Source organism: Acanthochromis polyacanthus, chromosome 6 (genome assembly GCF_021347895.1).
Source record: "Acanthochromis polyacanthus isolate Apoly-LR-REF ecotype Palm Island chromosome 6, KAUST_Apoly_ChrSc, whole genome shotgun sequence".
In the NCBI taxonomy this organism is placed as follows: domain Eukaryota; kingdom Metazoa; phylum Chordata; class Actinopteri; family Pomacentridae; genus Acanthochromis; species Acanthochromis polyacanthus.
This window is the reverse complement of record NC_067118.1, coordinates 2,625,154-2,647,767: the sequence shown is the minus strand read 5'-3', so window position 1 is coordinate 2,647,767 and position 22,614 is coordinate 2,625,154. Positions and strand designations below refer to the sequence as shown.

Sequence of the window (22,614 nt, the reverse complement as noted above, 5' to 3'; positions counted from 1 at the left end):
TACATGTTTAAAACTGTATTTGTGTTGTTATTTACATGTTCAAAACTGTATTTGTGTTGTTATTTACATGTTTAAAACTGTATTTGTGTTATTTACATGTTCAAAACTGTATTTGTGTTGTTATTTACATGTTCAAAACTGTATTTGTGTTGTTATTTACATGTTTAAAACTGTATTTGTGTTGTTATTTACATGTTCAAAACTGTATTTGTGTTGTTATTTACATGTTCAAAACTGTATTTGTGTTATTTACAGGTTCAAAACTGTATTTGTGTTGTTATTTACATGTTTAAAACTGTATTTGTGTTGTTATTTACATGTTCAAAACTGTATTTGTGTTGTTATTTACAGGTTCAAAACTGTATTTGTGTTGTTATTTACAGGTTCAAAACTGTATTTGTGTTGTTATTTACATGTTCAAAACTGTATTTGTGTTGTTATTTACATGTTTAAAACTGTATTTGTGTTATTTACATGTTTAAAACTGTATTTGTGTTGTTATTTACAGGTTCAAAACTGTATTTGTGTTGTTATTTACATGTTTAAAACTGTATTTGTGTTGTTATTTACAGGTTCAAAACTGTATTTGTGTTGTTATTTACATGTTCAAAACTGTATTTGTGTTGTTATTTACATGTTCAAAACTGTATTTGTGTTGTTATTTACATGTTTAAAACTGTATTTGTGTTGTTATTTACATGTTTAAAACTGTATTTGTGTTATTTACATGTTCAAAACTGTATTTGTGTTGTTATTTACATGTTCAAAACTGTATTTGTGTTGTTATTTACATGTTCAAAACTGTATTTGTGTTGTTATTTACATGTTTAAAACTGTATTTGTGTTATTTACAGGTTCAAAACTGTATTTGTGTTGTTATTTACATGTTCAAAACTGTATTTGTGTTGTTATTTACATGTTCAAAACTGTATTTGTGTTATTTACATGTTCAAAACTGTATTTGTGTTGTTATTTACATGTTTAAAACTGTATTTGTGTTATTTACATGTTCAAAACTGTATTTGTGTTATTTACATGTTCAAAACTGTATTTGTGTTGTTATTTACATGTTCAAAACTGTATTTGTGTTATTTACATGTTTAAAACTGTATTTGTGTTATTTACATGTTCAAAACTGTATTTGTGTTATTTACATGTTCAAAACTGTATTTGTGTTGTTATTTACATGTTTAAAACTGTATTTGTGTTATTTACATGTTTAAAACTGTATTTGTGTTATTTACATGTTTAAAACTGTATTTGTGTTATTTACATGCTCAAAACTGTATTTGTGTTGTTATTTACATGTTTAAAACTGTATTTGTGTTGTTATTTACATGTTCAAAACTGTATTTGTGTTGTTATTTACATGTTTAAAACTGTATTTGTGTTGTTATTTACATGTTCAAAACTGTATTTGTGTTATTTACATGTTCAAAACTGTATTTGTGTTGTTATTTACATGTTTAAAACTGTATTTGTGTTGTTATTTACATGTTCAAAACTGTATTTGTGTTGTTATTTACATGTTTAAAACTGTATTTGTGTTGTTATTTACATGTTCAAAACTGTATTTGTGTTATTTACATGTTTAAAACTGTATTTGTGTTATTTACATGTTTAAAACTGTATTTGTGTTATTTACATGTTTAAAACTGTATTTGTGTTATTTACATGCTCAAAACTGTATTTGTGTTGTTATTTACATGTTTAAAACTGTATTTGTGTTATTTACATGTTTAAAACTGTATTTGTGTTATTTACATGTTCAAAACTGTATTTGTGTTGTTATTTACATGTTCAAAACTGTATTTGTGTTGTTATTTACATGTTTAAAACTGTATTTGTGTTGTTATTTACATGTTCAAAACTGTATTTGTGTTGTTATTTACATGTTTAAAACTGTATTTGTGTTGTTATTTACATGTTCAAAACTGTATTTGTGTTGTTATTTACATGTTTAAAACTGTATTTGTGTTATTTACATGTTTAAAACTGTATTTGTGTTGTTATTTACATGTTTAAAACTGTATTTGTGTTATTTACATGTTCAAAACTGTATTTGTGTTGTTATTTACATGTTTAAAACTGTATTTGTGTTATTTACATGTTTAAAACTGTATTTGTGTTATTTACATGTTTAAAACTGTATTTGTGTTGTTATTTACATGTTTAAAACTGTATTTGTGTTATTTACATGTTTAAAACTGTATTTGTGTTATTTACATGTTTAAAACTGTATTTGTGTTGTTATTTACATGTTTAAAACTGTATTTGTGTTATTTACATGTTTAAAACTGTATTTGTGTTATTTACATGTTTAAAACTGTATTTGTGTTGTTATTTACATGTTTAAAACTGTATTTGTGTTATTTACATGTTCAAAACTGTATTTGTGTTATTTACATGTTCAAAACTGTATTTGTGTTGTTATTTACATGTTTAAAACTGTATTTGTGTTATTTACATGTTCAAAACTGTATTTGTGTTGTTATTTACATGTTTAAAACTGTATTTGTGTTATTTACATGTTCAAAACTGTATTTGTGTTGTTATTTACAGGTTCAAAACTGTATTTGTGTTGTTATTTACATGTTCAAAACTGTATTTGTGTTGTTATTTACATGTTCAAAACTGTATTTGTGTTATTTACATGTTCAAAACTGTATTTGTGTTGTTATTTACATGTTCAAAACTGTATTTGTGTTGTTATTTACATGTTTAAAACTGTATTTGTGTTATTTACATGTTCAAAACTGTATTTGTGTTGTTATTTACATGTTCAAAACTGTATTTGTGTTGTTATTTACATGTTTAAAACTGTATTTGTGTTATTTACATGTTCAAAACTGTATTTGTGTTGTTATTTACATGTTTAAAACTGTATTTGTGTTATTTACATGTTCAAAACTGTATTTGTGTTGTTATTTACAGGTTCAAAACTGTATTTGTGTTGTTATTTACATGTTCAAAACTGTATTTGTGTTGTTATTTACATGTTCAAAACTGTATTTGTGTTATTTACATGTTCAAAACTGTATTTGTGTTGTTATTTACATGTTCAAAACTGTATTTGTGTTGTTATTTACATGTTTAAAACTGTATTTGTGTTATTTACATGTTCAAAACTGTATTTGTGTTGTTATTTACATGTTCAAAACTGTATTTGTGTTGTTATTTACATGTTTAAAACTGTATTTGTGTTATTTACATGTTCAAAACTGTATTTGTGTTGTTATTTACATGTTTAAAACTGTATTTGTGTTATTTACATGTTCAAAACTGTATTTGTGTTGTTATTTACAGGTTCAAAACTGTATTTGTGTTGTTATTTACATGTTCAAAACTGTATTTGTGTTGTTATTTACATGTTCAAAACTGTATTTGTGTTGTTATTTACATGTTTAAAACTGTATTTGTGTTATTTACATGTTTAAAACTGTATTTGTGTTGTTATTTACAGGTTCAAAACTGTATTTGTGTTGTTATTTACATGTTTAAAACTGTATTTGTGTTGTTTACTAGAACATGTTTACATTGTTTACTGTTCATAAGCAGACTACAGAATTCTTTACTTACTACCAGGTATTTAAGTTTTACAGCTTCTAAAAGCTTTTATCTGATGGTTTCTGTTCAATCCTCACCATCAGTTCACAGCAGCCTCAACAACAATCAGACACCTGCGTCTGATTTAGTGTCTTATTTCTTGTTTTGTGTCATTTTATCTCTAGTTTTTGTTGTTCTGTGTCTCGTTGTTGCCTTTTGGTTACTGATTTTTGTCATTTTATGTCTGATTTGTATGTTTTGTGTCACTGTGTGTCATTTTGTGTCTTATTTTTGGCATTTTGTGTCTCAATTCTGTCATTTTGTGTCTAGTTTTTGTCATTTTGTGCCTCATTTCTGTCATTTTGTGCCTCATTTATGTCATTTTGTGTCTCATTTCTGTCATTTTGTGCCTCATTTCTGTCATTTTGTGTCTCATTTCTGTCATTTTGTGCCTCATTTCTGTCATTTTGTGTCTCATTTCTGTCATTTTGTGCCTCATTTATGTCATTTTGTGTCTCATTTTTGTCATTTTGTGCCTCATTTATGTCATTTTGTGTCTCATTTTTGTCATTTTGTGTCTCATTTCTGTCATTTTGTGTCTCATTTCTGTCATTTTGTGTCTTGTTTTTGTTGTTTTGTGTCTTATTTTTGTTGTTTCGTGTCTTAATTCTGTTGTTTTGTGTCTTCACTTGGGCATTTTGTCTCTTTTTTTTTTGTTTAGTGTCATTGTGTGTCTCATTTTTGTAATTTTCCGCTTGTTTTCCTTGTTTTGTGTCTCATTTTATCAGAACAACCATGAGGAAGGATGGAGAACTCAGAACGATGGAAACCAGCTAACGAATAAAACACTGAAGCTGAACTTTTTCTAAAACAAGTCTGAACAGTAACTTTATGTCCTCATCCTGTAGATGTTTTTCTATCTCCATGTTTCCAGACGTTTCCTCTCTCCTCCGCTCATCAGCAGTAGAAAGATGTTTCTCCATGCTGGATGGATCTCCAACAACTAGATCCTCTGCTCACTGTTTCTGCTGCATTTATTTCACTGCTTTTCCTCTCAGTCTCTCTGAGGAAACACTGCCTGCAGTTCAACCTGGAATCTTTCTGAATTACTGTGTTTTACAGAATAGTTGGTGCAAAGTGTTTTATCTTTGGCAAACTGTGATTTTCTTCATGTAAAATCAGGATTTTAAGCTCAGATTCGACTCATTTTCCAGACAGAACTGTTCAATACTCATGACTCGTTCAAGGACTGTCAGACAGTTGCAGAAACCAAAGAGAATTTTGTTTTTTGTTTGACAGAATCTGGTGTTTTTTTCCCAACATAACAGATGATGTGAACAGCAGAACGCCTGTTTTCCTTCATGATGACGGATCAGATCACAATCTGGAACTAAACATGAAGCTTGAAGGCATTCAGATGAAATATCAGCTAGAAGATCACATATCTTTAAGTTTTCCAATTAAAAAGCGTATTATACACGATGCATTCAAAGTTTCGGAAAGCTGAAACTTTGACGGGTCCATTTTTTTGATTAAACTGTTTTATAAACACCAAAGTTGTTTCTGTATTTTATCGTCACAAGACAAGTTAAAATCTGAAGATGTCAGTAGATATTCATACATCGGGTGTAAACCATGTCGACAGAAGACATTTCTGTAATTGAGGCCATAAAATCGGGTTTTTTACGAGGGATTCTGGTAGAAAACAGCTGATTTCGCTCCTCTTTGAGGCCTTTTGTGCAGAAATACTGACCCTGAATGTCTCTTTTTGCAGTGAAACGTGGCGGTTGTGATGGAGAACAGACGTTCTGCTGTTCAGTGCTCTCACATAATTCTTCTTTATGTTCTGAAAAATGTCTCCGGGTCAGGAGTCAGGAATCTTCTGTGTTTGGTTCAGCTGCTGGAATGTGGAGCTCAGTTTGTGGGAAACGTTGGAGGATTTCTGGGTCTGACCGGTTCAATCTGCAGATTCTAACTTTAACAAGGTGTCTGTCTGCTCAGAAGACATTTCTGAGTTCTCTCTCTTTCTTCATGGCTGTTCTGACAACATGGGACACAAAACAAGAAAAACGAGATGCAAAATGTAAAAAATCAGAAACAAAACGAGAAAAACTAGACACAAGCAGTAGAAATGTGGAAAATCACAAAAGAAAATGAGACACAAAATAGAAAAAAGAAGAATCAAAACGACAAAAAAAGGAAACACACAGTGACACAGAACAAAAATAATGACCTAAAATTTAAAAATTTGACAAAAAGCAACAAAAATTGGACACAAAATGACAAAAATGAGACAAAAAATGACAGAAAAATGACAGAAAATGACAAATTCTGGATGCAAAATGACACAGAACAAAAACAAGACATAAAATGGCAAATATGAGACATAAAATTACAAAAGTGTGACAGTGAACAACTAAAACAAGACAAAAAATGATACAAAACAAAAAAAGATGAGATATAAAATGACAAATATGAGAAGGACAATGATATAAAATGACAAAAGTGGCACAACACAACAAAACGAAACAAAAAGACAAAAATGTGACAAAAAACTAAAAGAAAATGAGTCAAAATAACTAAAACAAGACATAAAACTACTAAAACTAGACACAAAACAACAAGTACGAGACACAAAATGACACAAAGCAAAAAAAGTTGCAAAAAAATGTATAGACTAAACACAAAATGCAAGACAGAAAATAGATTAGACAAAATGACAAAAATGAGAGAAACAACGACACAAAACAAAAAAATACAAGACATGAGATTACAAAAATGTGGCATAGCAACACAAAACAAAAAGAAAATTAGTCATTAAAAAGCAAAAACAAGGTATAAGATTCCAAAAATGAGACACGCAATGACGTAAAGCAAAAGAAATGAGATGGAATATGAAAAAAGGAAAAAGGAAGATTAAAAAAAGACAAAAATTACATAAAATGACAAACATGAGGCATGAAATGACAGAAGCTAGATACAAAACAACAAAACGGGACACAAAAAGACAAAAAAATGTGACAATAACACAAAGACAAAGAGAAAATGAGACAAAACTAGCATAAAAAACAAGACACTAAATGACTAAAAATGCCATAAAATGAGACTTAAAATGGTGAAAACAAGACAAATAATGACAAAAATTTGATTAAAAAATGACGTAAAATGACAAAAACACGACAAAGAATGGTAACACTTAGGCAAAATTACAAAAATAAGAAAAAGATTACAAAATTACAAAAATGAGATAAAAAATTCCAAAAACTGATATAAAATGACAAAAAATGACATAAATGACAAAAATGTGATAAAAATGAGATAAAATGGTAAAAAGTACACAAAAAGTGACAAGAATTAGATGCAAAATGACATAAATGAGACTTAAAATGGTAAACACTGTACACAAACTGACACGAAGCAACAAAACACGATTTGTTTCATCTTTGACTTTTTTTGACTGTTCTTTTGTCTGAGAACCCGTTAGCTGTTTATAAAGGTGGTGTGGTATTTTTTGTGCTGTGGTGCGTTCAGGTGACCTACTGTCCTCTCCGGAGTGTCCGATCTTGGCCTCCGGCTCTGGTCCTACTCCGAGAGCATTGACGGCTTGAACCTTGATCTCGAAGGATGTGAAGGTTCCTGTGTTGTTGACCAGGAAGGGCGGCGACTTGACGAAGCCGGTGTTCCAGTGTAGGTCTTTGCCTTTGGCCTTCCGCCACCAGACCTTGTACTGGAAGTCCTGACCATTGTGGAAACGCTTCGACATCTCCTGCAGCCGCAAAATAACACAATCAGAGACCCATTTCTGGAGGTCTGTGTCTGCTGGAGGATGGTTTGCTTCACTTGTCTGTCATTTTACAAGTCTCTGTTTCAGCCTTGACTCTAATTTTTTATTATTTTTTTTAATAAACTTTGAATCTTTTTGTGGTTGTTTTCTGACTTGTGTGGCCATTTTGTGCAATAGATTTGTTCTTTTCTGAGTCGGATTTTCTGACAATGAATCTTCAGGGAGCTTCAAGGTTCACAACAGTTGTACATTCAGTTTAACAAAGTTTACCCTGTAACTCATTTTATTTAAGAATTCTTCTTGTGTACATATTGACATATACTGATATTAACAATATGTGTAGTCATGAACCAAAGTTTACATCCACTGATAAAGTCCATGTTTATCATTCAGTCTTTAGTTTCAAGGGAGTCTTCGAACTCTGAATTTTCTATGATGGAATAATTGAAACATAAACATTAAAGGTCTTCTGGAAACATGAGATGTGAATATTTGGATCAGTTCTTCTGGTTTCAATCTTCTGGTTTATATTTGACTCCTCTGGACTCTATACCTACTGTCAACCATGGAGGTGGCATCATCATACTATCAATTTAACTTACTCATAAATTCTGGTTCAGTTCAGCTAAACTTGTTGTCTTTCTGACTCAGACTTGTTTCTTCATCAGTCCACAGGTTCTTGATGGGTCTAAGTCAGGACTTTGGGGAGACCAGTCTAGAACCTTCATTCTATCCTGATGGAACCATTTCTTGACCACGTCTGATGTGTGTTTGGACTCATTGTCTGGCTGAAACATCCAACTGTGTCCAAGATCAACCTTCTGCTGATGGTTTTAGGTTTTCCTGAAGAATGTGGAGGTGATCCTCCTTCTTCATTATTCCATTTACTTTGAGTAAAGCTCCAGTTCCACAGAGCATGATACTGCCACCTCCATGCTTGATGGTAGGTTTGGTGTTCTTGGGGATAAAAAAAAAGATCAGCTCAAGACAGTCCTAAACCAGTCCTCATCCAGGACCAGATCCAGAGTAAAATAAATCCTAAACCAACTTTAAATCACATCCAAAACCAGGAGAACCAAGACTGAAACCAAACATAAACCAGTCCCAAGAAAGTCCAGAACCAGTCCAACATACACTCTGAAACCAGTCCAGAAGCTCTTCGAGAAAGCTCCAGAGCACGCTACTGCTACCTCCATGCTTGATGGTAGGTTTGGTGTTCTTGGGTTTAAACAAGTCTATGATCCGTCCAAGACAGTGTGAAATCAGTCCTAAACCAGTCCTAAAAAGGTATGAAACCAGGACCAAAATCAAACCTAAAGTCCAAAAAATGTTCAAGGCCAGTCAAAATACAGTCTGAAACCAGTCCTAAACTTAAATTGAAAACAGTTTTAGAAACAGTCCCAAACCAGTCATAAAAAAGTCTAAAACCAGCAAAAAATCAGAAACAAAACCAAACCTAAGCTAAAAATAGTCCAAGACCTGTCTAAGACAGTCTGAAACCAGTTCTAATCCAAGTTCTAGACTGGTCTCCCCAAAGCCCTGACTTAAACCCATCAAGAACCTGTGGACTGATGAAGAAACAAGTCTGAGTCAGAAAAACAAGTTTAGTTGAACTGACCAGTTCTGTCCAGAGGCGTCAAAGATGATCCAGAAGATTGAAACCAGAAGAACTGAACTGAGGTGACGTTTAACTGAGTTTTAGAGCTGATGTAGAATCATTCCACTACATATTAATTAATAACTCACCGCCCAGGTGATGACTAATGTTCCAGGTTCTGAGGAGTTACTGGTGACGTTTACTGGGTTACTGGAAGGAACTGGAGGAGGAAAGACAGGAAACAGTTTAAAGAGACAGGAAGCAGTTTCTGGGTTAGTCTTAGCCAGTTTATTCTGCATTGTAGAATGGTCTGCTGCTCCTCACTATGGCGTTCTGACTAAGGACTAATTTCCCAGAATGCTTAGCGCCTGATTACCAGGGGGTGGCATGTTGTGCCATTCTAATGACTAATTTTCCAGAATGCTTAGTGCCTAGTTACCAGCGGGTGGCGTGCTGTGGCGCTCCGACGGACGGCTCGCGGAACTGTTTCCCTGCTCGTTGACGGCGGTCACCCTGAAGCTGAAGGTGGAGAACGGATGGAGCATCAGCTGCCGGTGTTGGACGTCTCCTGGAACCTTCTCCCAGAGCTCCCACCTCCACTGGACCTCCTCCTGGTGCTGCTCCTCCCGGGCCTCCACTAGGAAATCTTGGGAACAAAAAGCAGTAAAAAAAAATTACGCTTTGCAGACATTTTTTTCATGTTTTTTTTTTAAAATAAAATTTAAACTGGATCCTTTTCTTTGTTGATTTCTGGCTACAGAAACGTTTCTGTGCATCACGAGAAAGAACTTTGTGTCTGTTGTGTACCTGTGACGGGCTGTTGTGTGTCTGTTGTGTGTCTGTTGTGTACCTGTGACGGGCTGTTGTGTGTCTGTTGTTTACCTGTGATGGGGCTGTTGTGTGTCTGTTGTGTGTCTGTTGTTTACCTGTGATGGGGCTGTTGTGTGTCTGTTGTGTGTCTGTTGTGTACCTGTGACAGGCTGTTGTGTGTCTGTTGTGTGTCTGTTGTGTACCTGTGACGGGCTGTTGTGTGTCTGTTGTTTACCTGTGATGGGGCTGTTGTGTGTCTGTTGTGTACCTGTGATGGGGCTGTTGTGTGTCTGTTGTGTACCTGTGACGGGCTGTTGTGTGTTTGTTGTGTACCTGTGACGGGGCTGTTGTGTGTCTGTTGTGTACCTGTCGTGTGTCTGTTGTTGTGTACCTGTGATGGGGCTGTTATGTGTTTGTTGTTGTGTACCTGTGATGGGGCTGTTGTGTGTCTGTTGTGTACCTGTGACAGGGCTGTTGTGTGTTTGTTGTGTACCTGTGATGGGGCTGTTATGCGACTCTCCTGGAGTCCAGCTCAGAGTCAGACTGTCGTCCCTCGTATCTGACAGAGTCAGGTGATGAGGAGGATCTGGAGGAGCTGAGGGACAACACAACTATGTTAACACAAACAAACAGCAACATTAACACAGACACCCAGACACCCAGACACACACAGCTACGTACCAACGACTGTGATGGATCCTCCAGAGCTCACGTGGTCGAGGCTGGTGATGACCTCACAGCTGTAGGCGGCGGTGTCGTCTGGTTGGACGTTGGTCACCTTCAACGTTCGGTCCTCAAAGATTGTGTATCTAGAAAAACAGACACAGACAGTCATCAGGTTAAATTAGTCCAGATAAATTAATTAATACAATCCAGAGACACAGCTGACCCCAGAGCAGCATGATTCAACCTGAATAAAGCAATCTGATTGGCCAAAAGGACCCACAGACAGAAAGACACCAGGAGACGGAGGCAGGGAATGAAATCTGTTACCAACTACAAAACAGCCCAGAACATCTGTTTTTGCAAGGACAAAAGTCTTGTCCTGTCTTTAAATGATTCAACCAATCATTGATTAGAGCTTAGGTGGGAGACATCTTTAATGTATCCAAACGTGGAGAGGATAAGAAAAAGATCTGAAAAAACTGGTGACGTTCATGACAAGCCCAGGTCAGGTAGACCCCATACCACAACTGTTAGAGAAGACTGTTTGTTGCTTCTATGGTCAGGGCCAACTCGTCACCAGAAACCCCCATATCTACAAGAGCATGCGGTAGTTTCCATGGCCGGGATTGGTGCTCAGAAACCAGCATTAAACAGTAGACAACAAAAAATGGGATTGGAGTTGGAGTTGGAGTTGGGGCTGAGGTTTGGGTTGGGGTTGAGCTTGAGGTTGTAGTTTGGGTTAGGGTTAGGACTGGTGCTGGACTTGGGGTTGATGTAAAGGTTGTGTTGGTGTTGAGGTTGGAGTCGGAGTTGAAATTGAGGTTGAGTCTGGGGTTAGGGTTGAGATTGAGGTTGTAGTTTGGGTTAAGCTTAGGGTTTGGATTGGTGTTAGGGTTGAGGTTGAGATTGGGTTGGAGTTGGAGGTGAGGTCTGGGTTAAGACTGGGGTTGAGGTGGGGGTTGAGATTGAGTTTGGAGTTGGGATTAAGGTTTGGGTGAGGTTGGAGCTGGGGTTGTAGTTAGGGTTCATTACTCAGCAGTGCCTCTATCTGTAAGGCACTGAACAGAGTGGTGAGGTCTGCTGAGAGGATCATCAGCGTCTCGATGCCACCTTTAAGGAACCTGACTGAACAATGCTGCCTGTCAGGAACGCTGAGGAGCACCAGGGACCTCGCTCATCCTGCCCCTGGATAGTTTCCCTGATACCCTCAGACAAGAAGTACCACAGCCTGAGATGTAAAACTGGTTCAGGAACTGTTTCCTTCCCACCGCCAACCGTCTTTTAAACAGACGACTGTAAACATCAACATAAACTCTCTACGACTTCACATGTGCAACTTCTTATTTATTCTCTGTTTTCACTCATTTATTCTCACTCACTGCGCTACCACACCAGTAAGGGTTAGGGTGAGGTCATACCTTCACATGGTTTAATAATTTCCTGACATTTATTCAGATTTTCTTACATATTATGCTTACCTAACACATTCTGACTTTTTTTTTGGCATTTAAATATGTTTCTGAAATTTTAAAAACTTATTTTAGATAATTTTGTACTAATATTTTCTGACATGTCATGAGGATGAGCAAACACTGGAAAACATGGTGATAACATGGAGGTTTTTGTTCAAACATTTAGAACATCAGAACATTAAGACAACATAAAAAAATGGAACTTTTTGATTTGAACCAATCAGCTTTTTGTATTCTCTGAGTCTAACCAATCAGGTTCAAACTCTACATAGGACTTTTTTTAATGTTGCTGATAAAAGGTTTGTTGTTAGATTTTTAGTCCTCTGACAGAGTTTAGTGTTTTGTTTTAGTGTTTTTTGGCTTTACTTGTCATCGGGGGAGGATTCCTGCAGCTTGTGTCCGTTTTTCTTCCAGACCACCTGAACCTTGTGAAGTCGAGGATCTTTGTAGAAACGACAGTCGAGCAGAGCATCGCTTCCTCTGAGCAGCCGAAGATCCTGAGGTCCGGAGTGAACGATGGTCCGATCTGAGCGGGAAAACGTTTATTAACAGGAATAAGAACAAACAACACCAACATAGGAACATTTTAAATTAAAACAAAGATGAAGAAATCAGTTTTTATTGTCATTTTAGAAATTCTCTGATATTTTAGTTACATTTTCAGACATATTAATATTGCTCTTATTATTCAGTAATATATTTCATTCAGATTTTTAGAGACAGTCATGTTATTTGATATTCTAATAATTTTATTTATTGATTTAGTTTGATTTTATTGCCATTTTCCACACATTTAATTACGATTTTGACATTTTATTACATTAATATTGTCACAGCTCCCTTCTCCTGTCTTGCCTGTCTCCCATCCGCTCCTCTGCCCTGTCTGTCTTGTCTGTCTCCCATCCACTCCTCTGCCCTGTGTCTTCCCCTGCAGCTCGGTGCCTGAGTGGAGTCTGGCTTCTCAGCTGACTCCACTCAGGCAATCAACCATCTCCACGGCTCCCGGACAGCTGATGATCATCTCACTAATGACTCACCTCAACAATAAGTACCAGCTCAGCCTTCCACTCCCTGCCAGAGTATTAAACAAGAACCATGCAGTTCGGTTTGCTCTCTAGCCCTTGTACAAATCTGTTTTGAGTTCTTACCTTGTTTCTGACCTTGTTTTCTCCTGCCTCCCTCAGTTCAGCTGTCCGGGATTCCCCGCCATCCTCCTTCCCCTCCGGCTCTCCCCGACAAGTCGTCACCGGTTTCTCCTGCCTGGACCCCCCACTCCTGCCTGGACCCCCCCACTCCTGCCTGGACCCCCCTGCTCCCGCACCCTGGTTTTCCCCCACCTAGCCACCATTACTCAGCCCCCACAATAAAATCACTTTCGTCCAGCCAGCCTTGGTAGTGTGGCTTTCTGCTCGGGTCCACCCGCTCGTCCGTGACAAATATATTAACAATTGCTTAAGTATTTGATATTTCTGACAATTTATTGTTAATTTTGGATAAGATCCAGACATTTGTTTAATATTTTCTGAAATATCATTATTTTTGGCAGTTCATTGAGGATTCAAACACATTTATATTTTTTCGAACATATTAGTGTTTTCTAACATTTTAATAATTTTCTAACATTTTATGTATATATCTGGACATATTTACATTTTATTATTTTTTTCTGACATTACTATTATATTATATTATTTTCTAAAATAGTAATATGGTTTTCATCATATTTTGACATTTAAAAAATGTTCTGGATGTTTGATATAAGTTTCTGCCAATTTAAAAAATTATATTATAAAATATTTTATTTACTTTTTAAATAAATACTTTCCAACTTATTATTATTATGACATTTTTATAATTTTCTGAAATTTTGTCTGAAAATTTTGATGCATTTTGACATTTTATTCATATTTTTTGAAAATTTGTTAACATTTTTCAGACATTTTATTTGGACTTTCTGTCATTTCATTAATACTGTTGGATATTATTACATTAACATTTTCTGATATATTAAAATTTTTGGACAATTTTATGAAATATTTTGACAACTCTTTAATTTTCTAACATTTCTCAACAATTTTATTATATTTTCTGAAATGTTTATATTCTTAAGATTTTAAAATTAATTTTGCACATATTCAGTAGGATTTAATATTTTTCCACATATTATAAATTCATTTTTATTATTATATTTAATTTAGATCTTTTAATATTTTGTGACAGATATTTTATGGGCTTTTTTATTCAAATTTATTTACACAATTAATATTTCTTGACATTTATTTGATGTAGACGTTTAGTTTGTAAAGAAACTAAGTACAAAAATAGAAGCAGAGCCTGAGGACTGACTGCAGACTTTTATTTTGTAAAGACTAGGTACAGACTGTAGGCTTTTAGTTTGTAAAGGATAATAACTGACTGTGGGGTTTCAGGTTGGATGTGATGGAGATGTTGGTATTTCTAGACTTTTATTTTGTAAGGACTAGTTACTGACTGTAGACTTCCAGGTTGGCGGTGATGGAGATGTTGGTATTTCTAGACTTTTATTTTGTAAAGACTAGGTACAGACTGTTGGCTTTTAGTTTGTAAAGGATAATAACTGACTGTGGGGTTTCAGGTTGGCTGTGATGGAGATGTTGGTATTTCTAGACTTTTATTTTGTAAGGACTGGGTACTGACTGTAGATTTCCAGGTTGGCAGTGATGGAGATGGTGGACTTCGTGACGGAGGAGACGCTGGAGTTCTTGATGAAGCAGGTGTAAACTCCTCCGTCTTCGTGGGTCACGTTGGAAACCTTGATGGTTCCATTGGTCAGAAGAGAAACTCGAGGGTCAGAGAGCAGAGGAACCAGATGTTCTCTTTCCCTGAAGAAAAAGAAAACATCAACAGAAGACGATCAATAAGTGGTTTAATGAACAAATCCTCAACACTTCACAGCTTCTGTCTGAGAAAAAAACACTTTCAGAGACATGAAGTTGAAATAATGTGGAGCTGCTCAGTGAAAATGAACCATAAAGATCAGTTTTAATACAAATGAATGTGGAAATAATGACAGAAATAGTAAATAGTAAATAGCAGTCTGCTGCTGTTTTAAGCATTTAAAACAGATTTTAACACATTTAGTCTTTCTTTTCTCCATAGAAACACAGAAACTGTTAGTTTGCAGAATGGAGGTTCTGGTTCGGTTCTTTTATAGGTTTTATTGTGGTTCTATTTAGGTTCTTTTCTGGTTCTTTTTTGGGTTGTATTGTGGTTCTATTTAGGTTCTTTTCTAGTTCTTTTTTAGGTTTAATTGTGGTTCTGTTTAGGTAGTTTTATGGTTCTTTTTTAGGTTCTGTTGTTCTTTTCAGTGTTTCTCTTCCTGCAGCCACCAGAGGGCGAAGCTGCTTCATTTTAAACCAGAAAGTAGTTTTTACAGAAAACAAACAGTTTAATAAAAGGTTCTGATGTTCAAATTTTTCTTTCTCACATTTTTCATTTCTTCATCCTTTTCTTTATTATTCTGTTAGTTTTTTCTCATATTTTTCTTCTCTCTCCTCTTTATTTCCTCCTTTTCTTTTCTTTCTGTTCCTCCTTTATTTTGGACTTTTCCATTCATCTCTTCTTTCCTTCCTCTCATCCTTTCTTACTTCCTAACTTATTCATTCATTTCCTACTTTTTGAAATGAAATGATTTTGCTGAAATGTGAAGGTTGGATCTATTTATTTGGACCTGAACGTCACACATGATGTGTTCAAGGACTGTCAGAAAGTTAATAATCCAATAATATCCTTTACTTGTTACAGTTTCTGCTTTATAAATGTTGTAGTTTTGGTGATATTTCAGAGATAATTGATTTTTCTAACGTTCTTACAGGATTCAGAGATTGAAAATCAAACCCAGATCAGATAAAACTATAAAAACATCTGGATAAAAGTATACAAACATCTGGATAAAAGCATAAAAACATCTGGAAAAAAGTACAAGAACATCTGGATAAAAGTATACAAACATCTGGATAAAAGCATAAAAACATCTGGAAAAAGTATAAGAACATCTGGATAAAAGTATACAAACATTTGGACAAAGTATACAAACATCTGGATAAAAGTACACAAACATCTGGATAAAAGTATACAAACATCTGGATAAAAGTATAAGAACATCTGGATAAAAGTATACAAACATCTGGATTTTCCTACCAGGTGACGTAAGGCCTCGGGGAGCCGAAGGACTCACAGTGAAGCTGGACGTCTCCTCCTTCCATCACTTTGTAGACGACGCCGTCAGAGGACAGGATCTGAGGAGGAAGCTCTGAGAGACACACGGACACCATCAGTAACCAATCAACAACCGATCAATCGATCAGGGATCAATCAGCCTGTCAGACAGTCAGGAAACGCACCGACGACGAACAGGAAGGAGTTGATCAGAATCGATCCGTGATGGTTGGAGGCTTGACACTGATAAACGGCGTTATCGGAAAACCCCACGTCTCTGAGGATCAGGGCTCCAGACGCAAAACTGAGCCGAGGGTCCGGGGACACATCTGGAAAGACAGACTGTTAGAGACCACATCTGGATGGACAGACAGTTAGAGACCACATCTGGAAAGACAGACAGTTAGAGACCACATCTGGATGGACAGACAGTTAGACACCACATCTGGAAAGACAGACAGTTAAAGACCACATCTGGAAAGACAGACAGTTAGAGACCACATCTGGAAAGACAGACAGTTAGAGACCACATCTAAAACACAGACAGTTAGAGGACACATCTGAAAGGACAGACAGACAGTTAGAGGACACATCTGGAAAGACAGACAGTTAGAGACCACATCTAAAACACAGACAGTTAGAGGACACATCTGAAAAGACAGACAGACAGTTAGAGGACACATCTGGAAAGACAGACAGAGGAGACATCTGGATGGATGGACAGTTACAGGACACTTCTGAATAGAGAGACAGTTAGAGGACACATCTGGACAGAGACAGAGGACACATCTGGAAAGACAGACAGTTAGAGGACACATCTGGAAAGACAGACAGACAGAGGACACATCTGCACAGACAGTTAAAGGACACATCTGGACAGACAGTTAGAGGACACATCTGGAAAGACAGACAGGTAGAGGCTACACACGTGGACAAAATTGTTGGTACCCCTCAGTTAAAGAAGGAAAAACCCACAATTCTCACTGAAATCACTTGAAACTCACAAAAGTAACAATAAATAAAAATTTATTGAAAATTAAATAATCAAAAACAGCCATTACTTTTGAATTGTTGATTAACATAATTATTAAAAAAACAAACTAATGAAACAGGCCTGGACAAAAATGATGGTACCTCTATAAAAGATTGAAAACTATTTGACCAGAGTGACATGATTAACTCAGGTGTGTCATTTAATTGACATCACAGGTGTTTCCAAACTCATAATCAGTCAGTCTGCCTATTCAAAGGGAGACAAGTAGTCACCCTGCTGTTTGGTGAAAAGGTGTGTACCACACTGAACATGGACAACAGAAAGCGAAGGAGAGAATTGTCCCAGGACATCCGAAAAAAAATTATAGACAAACATCTTAAAGGTAAAGGCTATAAGACCATCTCTAAACAGCTTGAAGTTCCTGTGACAACAGTGGCTCATATTATTCAGAAGTTCAAGACCCACGGGACAGTAGCCAACCTCCCTGGACGTGGCCGCAAGAGGAAAATTGATGACAAATTGAAGAGACGGATCGTTGGAATTGTATCCAAAGAGCCCAGAGCAACCTCCAAAGAAATTAAAGGTGAACTCCAAGGCCAAGGTACATCAGTGTCAGATCGCACCATTCGTCGTTGTTTGAGCCAAAGTGGACTTCATGGGAGACGACCAAGGAGGACACCACTGCTGAAAAAAACTCATAAAAAAGCCAGACTGGAATTTGCAAAAATGCATGTTGACAAGCCACAAAGCTTCTGGGAGAATGTCCTTTGGACAGATGAGACCAAACTGGAGCTTTTTGGTAAGGCACATCAACTCTATGTTCATAGACTCAAAAAGCAAGCATACGAAGAAAAGAACACTGTCCCTACGGTGAAACATGGAGGAGGCTCAGTAATGTTTTGGGGCTGCTTTGCTGCATCTGGCACAGGGTGTCTTGAAAGTGTGCAAGGTACGATGAAATCTGAAGACTATCAAGGCATTCTGGAGAGAAATGTGCTGCCTAGTGTCAGAAAGCTTGGTCTCAGTCGCAGGTCATGGGTCTTCCAACAGGACAACGATCCAAAACACACAGCCAAAAACACCCAAGAATGGCTGAGAGAAAAGCGTTGGACTATTCTAAAGTGGCCTTCTATGAGCCCAGATCTGAATCCCATTGAACATATGTGGAAGGAGCTGAAACATGCCATTTGGAGAAGACACCCATCAAACCTGAGACAACTGGAGCTGTTTGCTCATGAGGAGTGGGCCAAAATACCTGTTGACAGCTGCAGAACGCTCATTGACAAATACAGAAATCGTTTAATTGCAGTGATTGCCTCAAAAGGTTGTGCAACAAAATATTAAGTTATGGGTACCATCATTTTTGTCCAGCCCTATTTCATTAGTTTGTTTTTTTTAATAATTATGTTAATCAACAATTCAAAAGTGATGGCTGATTTTGATTATTTAATTTTCAATAAATTTTTATTTACTGTTACTTTTGTGAGTTTCAAGTGATTTCAGTGAGAATTGTGGGTTTTTCCTTCTTTAACTGAGGGGTACCAACAATTTTGTCCACGTGTGTACATCTAGAAAGACAGACAGTTAGAGAACACATCTGAAAAGACAGACAGACAGTTAGAGGACACATCTGGACGGACAGACAGACAGAGGGCACATCTGGAAAGAAAGACAGACAGTTAGAGGACACATCTGAAAAGACAGACAGTTAGAGGACACATCTGGAAAGACAGACAGGTAGAGGCTACATCTGGAAAGACAGACAGACAGTGAGAGGACACATCTGGAAAGACAGACAGACAGTTAGAGGACACATCTGGACGGACAGACAGGTAGAGGCTACACCTGGAAAGACAGACAGTTAGAGAACACATCTGAAAAGACAGACAGACAGAGGACACATCTGGAAAGACAGACAGACAGTTAGAGGACACATTTGGACGGATGGACAGTTAGAGGACACATCTGGACAGACAGACAGCTAGAGGACACATCTGGAAAGACAGACAGTTAGAGGACACATCTGGAAAGACAAACAGACAGAGGACACATCTGGAAAGACAGACAGACAGTTAGGGGACACATCTGAATGGAGAGACAGAGGACACACCTGGAAAGACAGACAGACAGAGGACACATCTGGAAAGACAGACAGACAGTTAGGGGACACATCTGAATGGAGAGACAGAGGACACATCTGGAAAGACAGAGGACAAATCTGGACAGACAGACAGAGGACACATGTGGAAAGACAGACAGTTAGAGGCCACATCTTGAAAGACACAGACAGTTAGAGGACACATCTAGAAAGACAGACAGACAGTTAGAGGACACATCTGGACGGACGGACAGTTAGAGGACACATCTGGATGAATAGACAGTTAAAGGACACATCTGGAAAGACAGACAGACAGTTAGAGGACACATCTGGAAAGACAGACAGACAGTTAGAGGACACATCTGGACAGATGGACAGTTAGAGGACACATCTGGAAGGACAGACAGACAGTTAGAGGACACATCTGGAAAGAAAGACAGACAGTTAGAGGACACACCTGAAAAGACAGACAGACAGTTAGAGGACACATCTGGACAGATGGACAGTTAGAGGACACATCTGGAAAGACAAACAGACAGAGGACACATCTGGAAAGACAGACAGACAGTTAGGGGACACATCTGAATGGAGAGACAGAGGACACATCTGGAAAGACAGAGGACAAATCTGGACAGACAGACAGAGGACACATCTGGAAAGACAGACAGTTAGAGGCCACATCTTGAAAGACACAGACAGTTAGAGGACACATCTAGAAAGACAGACAGACAGTTAGAGGACACATCTGGACGGACGGACAGTTAGAGGACACATCTGGATGAATAGACAGTTAAAGGACACATCTGGAAAGACAGACAGACAGTTAGAGGACACATCTGGAAAGACAGACAGACAGTAAGAGGACACATCTGGAAAGAAAGACAGACAGTTAGAGGACACACCTGAAAAGACAGACAGTTAGAGGACACATCTGGACAGATGGACAGTTAGAGGACACATCTGGAAAGACAAGCAGACAGAGGACACATCTGGAAAGACAGACAGACAGTTAAGGGACACATCTGAATGGAGAGACAGAGGACACATCTGGAAAGACAGAGGACAAATCTGGACAGACAGACAGAGGACACATGTGGAAAGACAGACAGTTAGAGGCCACATCTTGAAAGACACAGACAGTTAGAGGACACATCTGGACGGACGGACAGTTAGAGGACACATCTGGATGAATAGACAGTTAAAGGACACATCTGGAAAGACAGACAGACAGTTAGAGGACACATCTGGAAAGACAGACAGACAGTTAGAGGACACATCTGGACAGATGGACAGTTAGAGGACACATCTGGAAGGACAGACAGACAGTTAGAGGACACATCTGGAAAGAAAGACAGACAGTTAGAGGACACACCTGAAAAGAGGAAAGTTGGAGGACACATCTGGAAAGACAGACAGTTAGAGAACACAGCTGAAAAGACAGACAGACAGTTAGAGGACACATCTGGAAAGACAGACAGACAGTTAGAGGACACATCTGGACGGACGGACAGTGAGAGGACACATCTGGAAAGACAGCCAGAGGACACATCTGGACAGACAGACAGAGGACACATCTGGAAATACAGACAGTTCGAAGACACATCTGGAAGGACAGACAGACAGTTAGAGGACACATCTGGAAAGAAAGACAGACAGTTAGAGGATACACCTGAAAAGACAGTAAAGTTAGAGGACACATCTGGAAAGACAGACAGGTAGAGGCCACATCTGGAAAGACAGACAGTTAGAGAACACAGCTGAAAAGACAGACAGGTAGAGGACACATCTGGAAAGACAGACAGTTAGAGAACACATCTGAAAAGACAGACAGACAGAGGACACATCTGGAAAGACAGACAGACAGTTAGAGGACACATCTGGAAAGACAGACAGACAATTAGAGGACACATCTGGATGGACGGACCGTTAGAGGACACATCTGGAAAGACAGCCAGAGGACACATCTGGAAAGACAGACAGAGGACACATCTGGAAATACAGACAGTTAGAGGACACATCTGAAAAGACAGACAGACAGAGGACACATCTGGAAAGACAGACAGACAGTTAGGGGACACATCTGAATGGAGAGACAGAGGACACATCTGGAAAGACAGAGGACACATCTGGACAGACAGACAGAGGACACATCTGGAAAGACAGACAGACAGTTAGGGGACACATCTGAATGGAGAGACAGAGGACACATCTGGAAAGACAGAGGACACATCTGGACAGACAGACAGAGGACACATCTGGAAAGACAGACAGTTAGAGGCCACATCTTGAAAGACACAGACAGTTAGAGGACACATCTAGAAAGACAGACAGACAGTTAGAGGACACATCTGGACGGACGGACAGTTAGAGGACACATCTGGATGAATAGACAGTTAAAGGACACATCTGGAAAGACAGACAGACAGTTAGAGGACACATCTGGAAAGACAGACAGACAGTTAGAGGACACATCTGGACAGATGGACAGTTAGAGGACACATCTGGAAGGACAGACAGACAGTTAGAGGACACATCTGGACAGACGGACAGTTAGAGGACACATCTGGACAGACGGACAGTGAGAGGACACATCTGAACAGACAGTTAGAAGACACATCTGGAAAGACAGACAGTTAGAGAACACATCTGGACAGACAGACAGACAGAGGACACATCTGGATGGACGGACAGTTAGAGGCCACATCTGGAGAGACAGGAATTGAAGCAGAGTTCCACCCTGAACTCCATCAGACTCACAAGGAACCACAGAAGAAGATGGAGGAGCTAGAGTAGGAGGAGGAAGTTGTGGTCACCATGGAGACATATGGACAGAACCGTCAGACTAAATGATCGATTCGTCACTTCCTGTTTGGTGGACTAGCTGTTGGGTTCTACCTGAGAACAGAAGAAGACCTGCTGACCTGTGATTGGTATCCCGTTGATGCTCCAGGTGACCTCAGGTTTGGGGATGCCTTCAGCCAGACAGTCCAGACGGACGGTTTCTCCAGGAGCATAGCGGAGGTTCTGAGGTTCCTTCACCCAGTAGGGAGCAGCTGGACGGAGAACAAGCACAAAAGAAAACATCTCTTTTAAATATTTACTGTTTCTATTCTAGATGTTAGCTTCCTTCTGATTATTCTCTATCTTCTATCTGGTTTAGTCCTTCAGATTGTCCTCCAGGACAGTAATGTCTCCTCACCCTCCACGGACACGCTGAAGGAGTGGACCACCGATCCATGGATGTTGGAGGCTCGACACTCGTATTCTCCATCGTCCTGCTGCTGGACACTGCTGAAGTAAAGCCACCGGCCAAAGTTCTCCACCTCAGCGCTGGTGTCCTCCAGAGATCCATCTCTCTTCACCCACTCCACCTTAGGGGTCGGTCTGAGGAGGAGGAGAAGAAGGAGGTGAGGTGAAGTGAGGAGGTGTCTGATGGACCGATGGAAGAAA

At 38.0% G+C, this 22,614-nt stretch overlaps 2 protein-coding genes across 2 annotated transcripts in view; one reads left to right on the top strand and one right to left on the bottom strand.

Moving 5' to 3' along the window:
• Positions 1-22,614, bottom strand: part of LOC110950444 (neural cell adhesion molecule L1.1-like) — a 139,646-nt gene that overhangs the window by 16,177 nt on the left and 100,855 nt on the right. The window contains 11 exon segments of the mRNA XM_051949515.1: positions 7,087-7,312; positions 9,077-9,147; positions 9,367-9,573; positions 10,231-10,332; positions 10,419-10,546; positions 12,242-12,401; positions 14,552-14,736; positions 16,055-16,166; positions 16,258-16,401; positions 22,086-22,217; positions 22,364-22,548. Of these exon segments, the coding sequence (XP_051805475.1) occupies positions 7,087-7,312; positions 9,077-9,147; positions 9,367-9,573; positions 10,231-10,332; positions 10,419-10,546; positions 12,242-12,401; positions 14,552-14,736; positions 16,055-16,166; positions 16,258-16,401; positions 22,086-22,217; positions 22,364-22,548 (1,652 nt within the window).
• Positions 2,433-7,080, top strand: LOC127534403 (uncharacterized). The gene is made up of 2 exons (XM_051949507.1): positions 2,433-3,027; positions 3,464-7,080. Exons 1-2 carry the CDS (start codon positions 2,500-2,502, stop codon positions 4,211-4,213), a joined length of 1,278 nt encoding a protein of 425 aa, XP_051805467.1. The 5' UTR covers positions 2,433-2,499; the 3' UTR covers positions 4,214-7,080.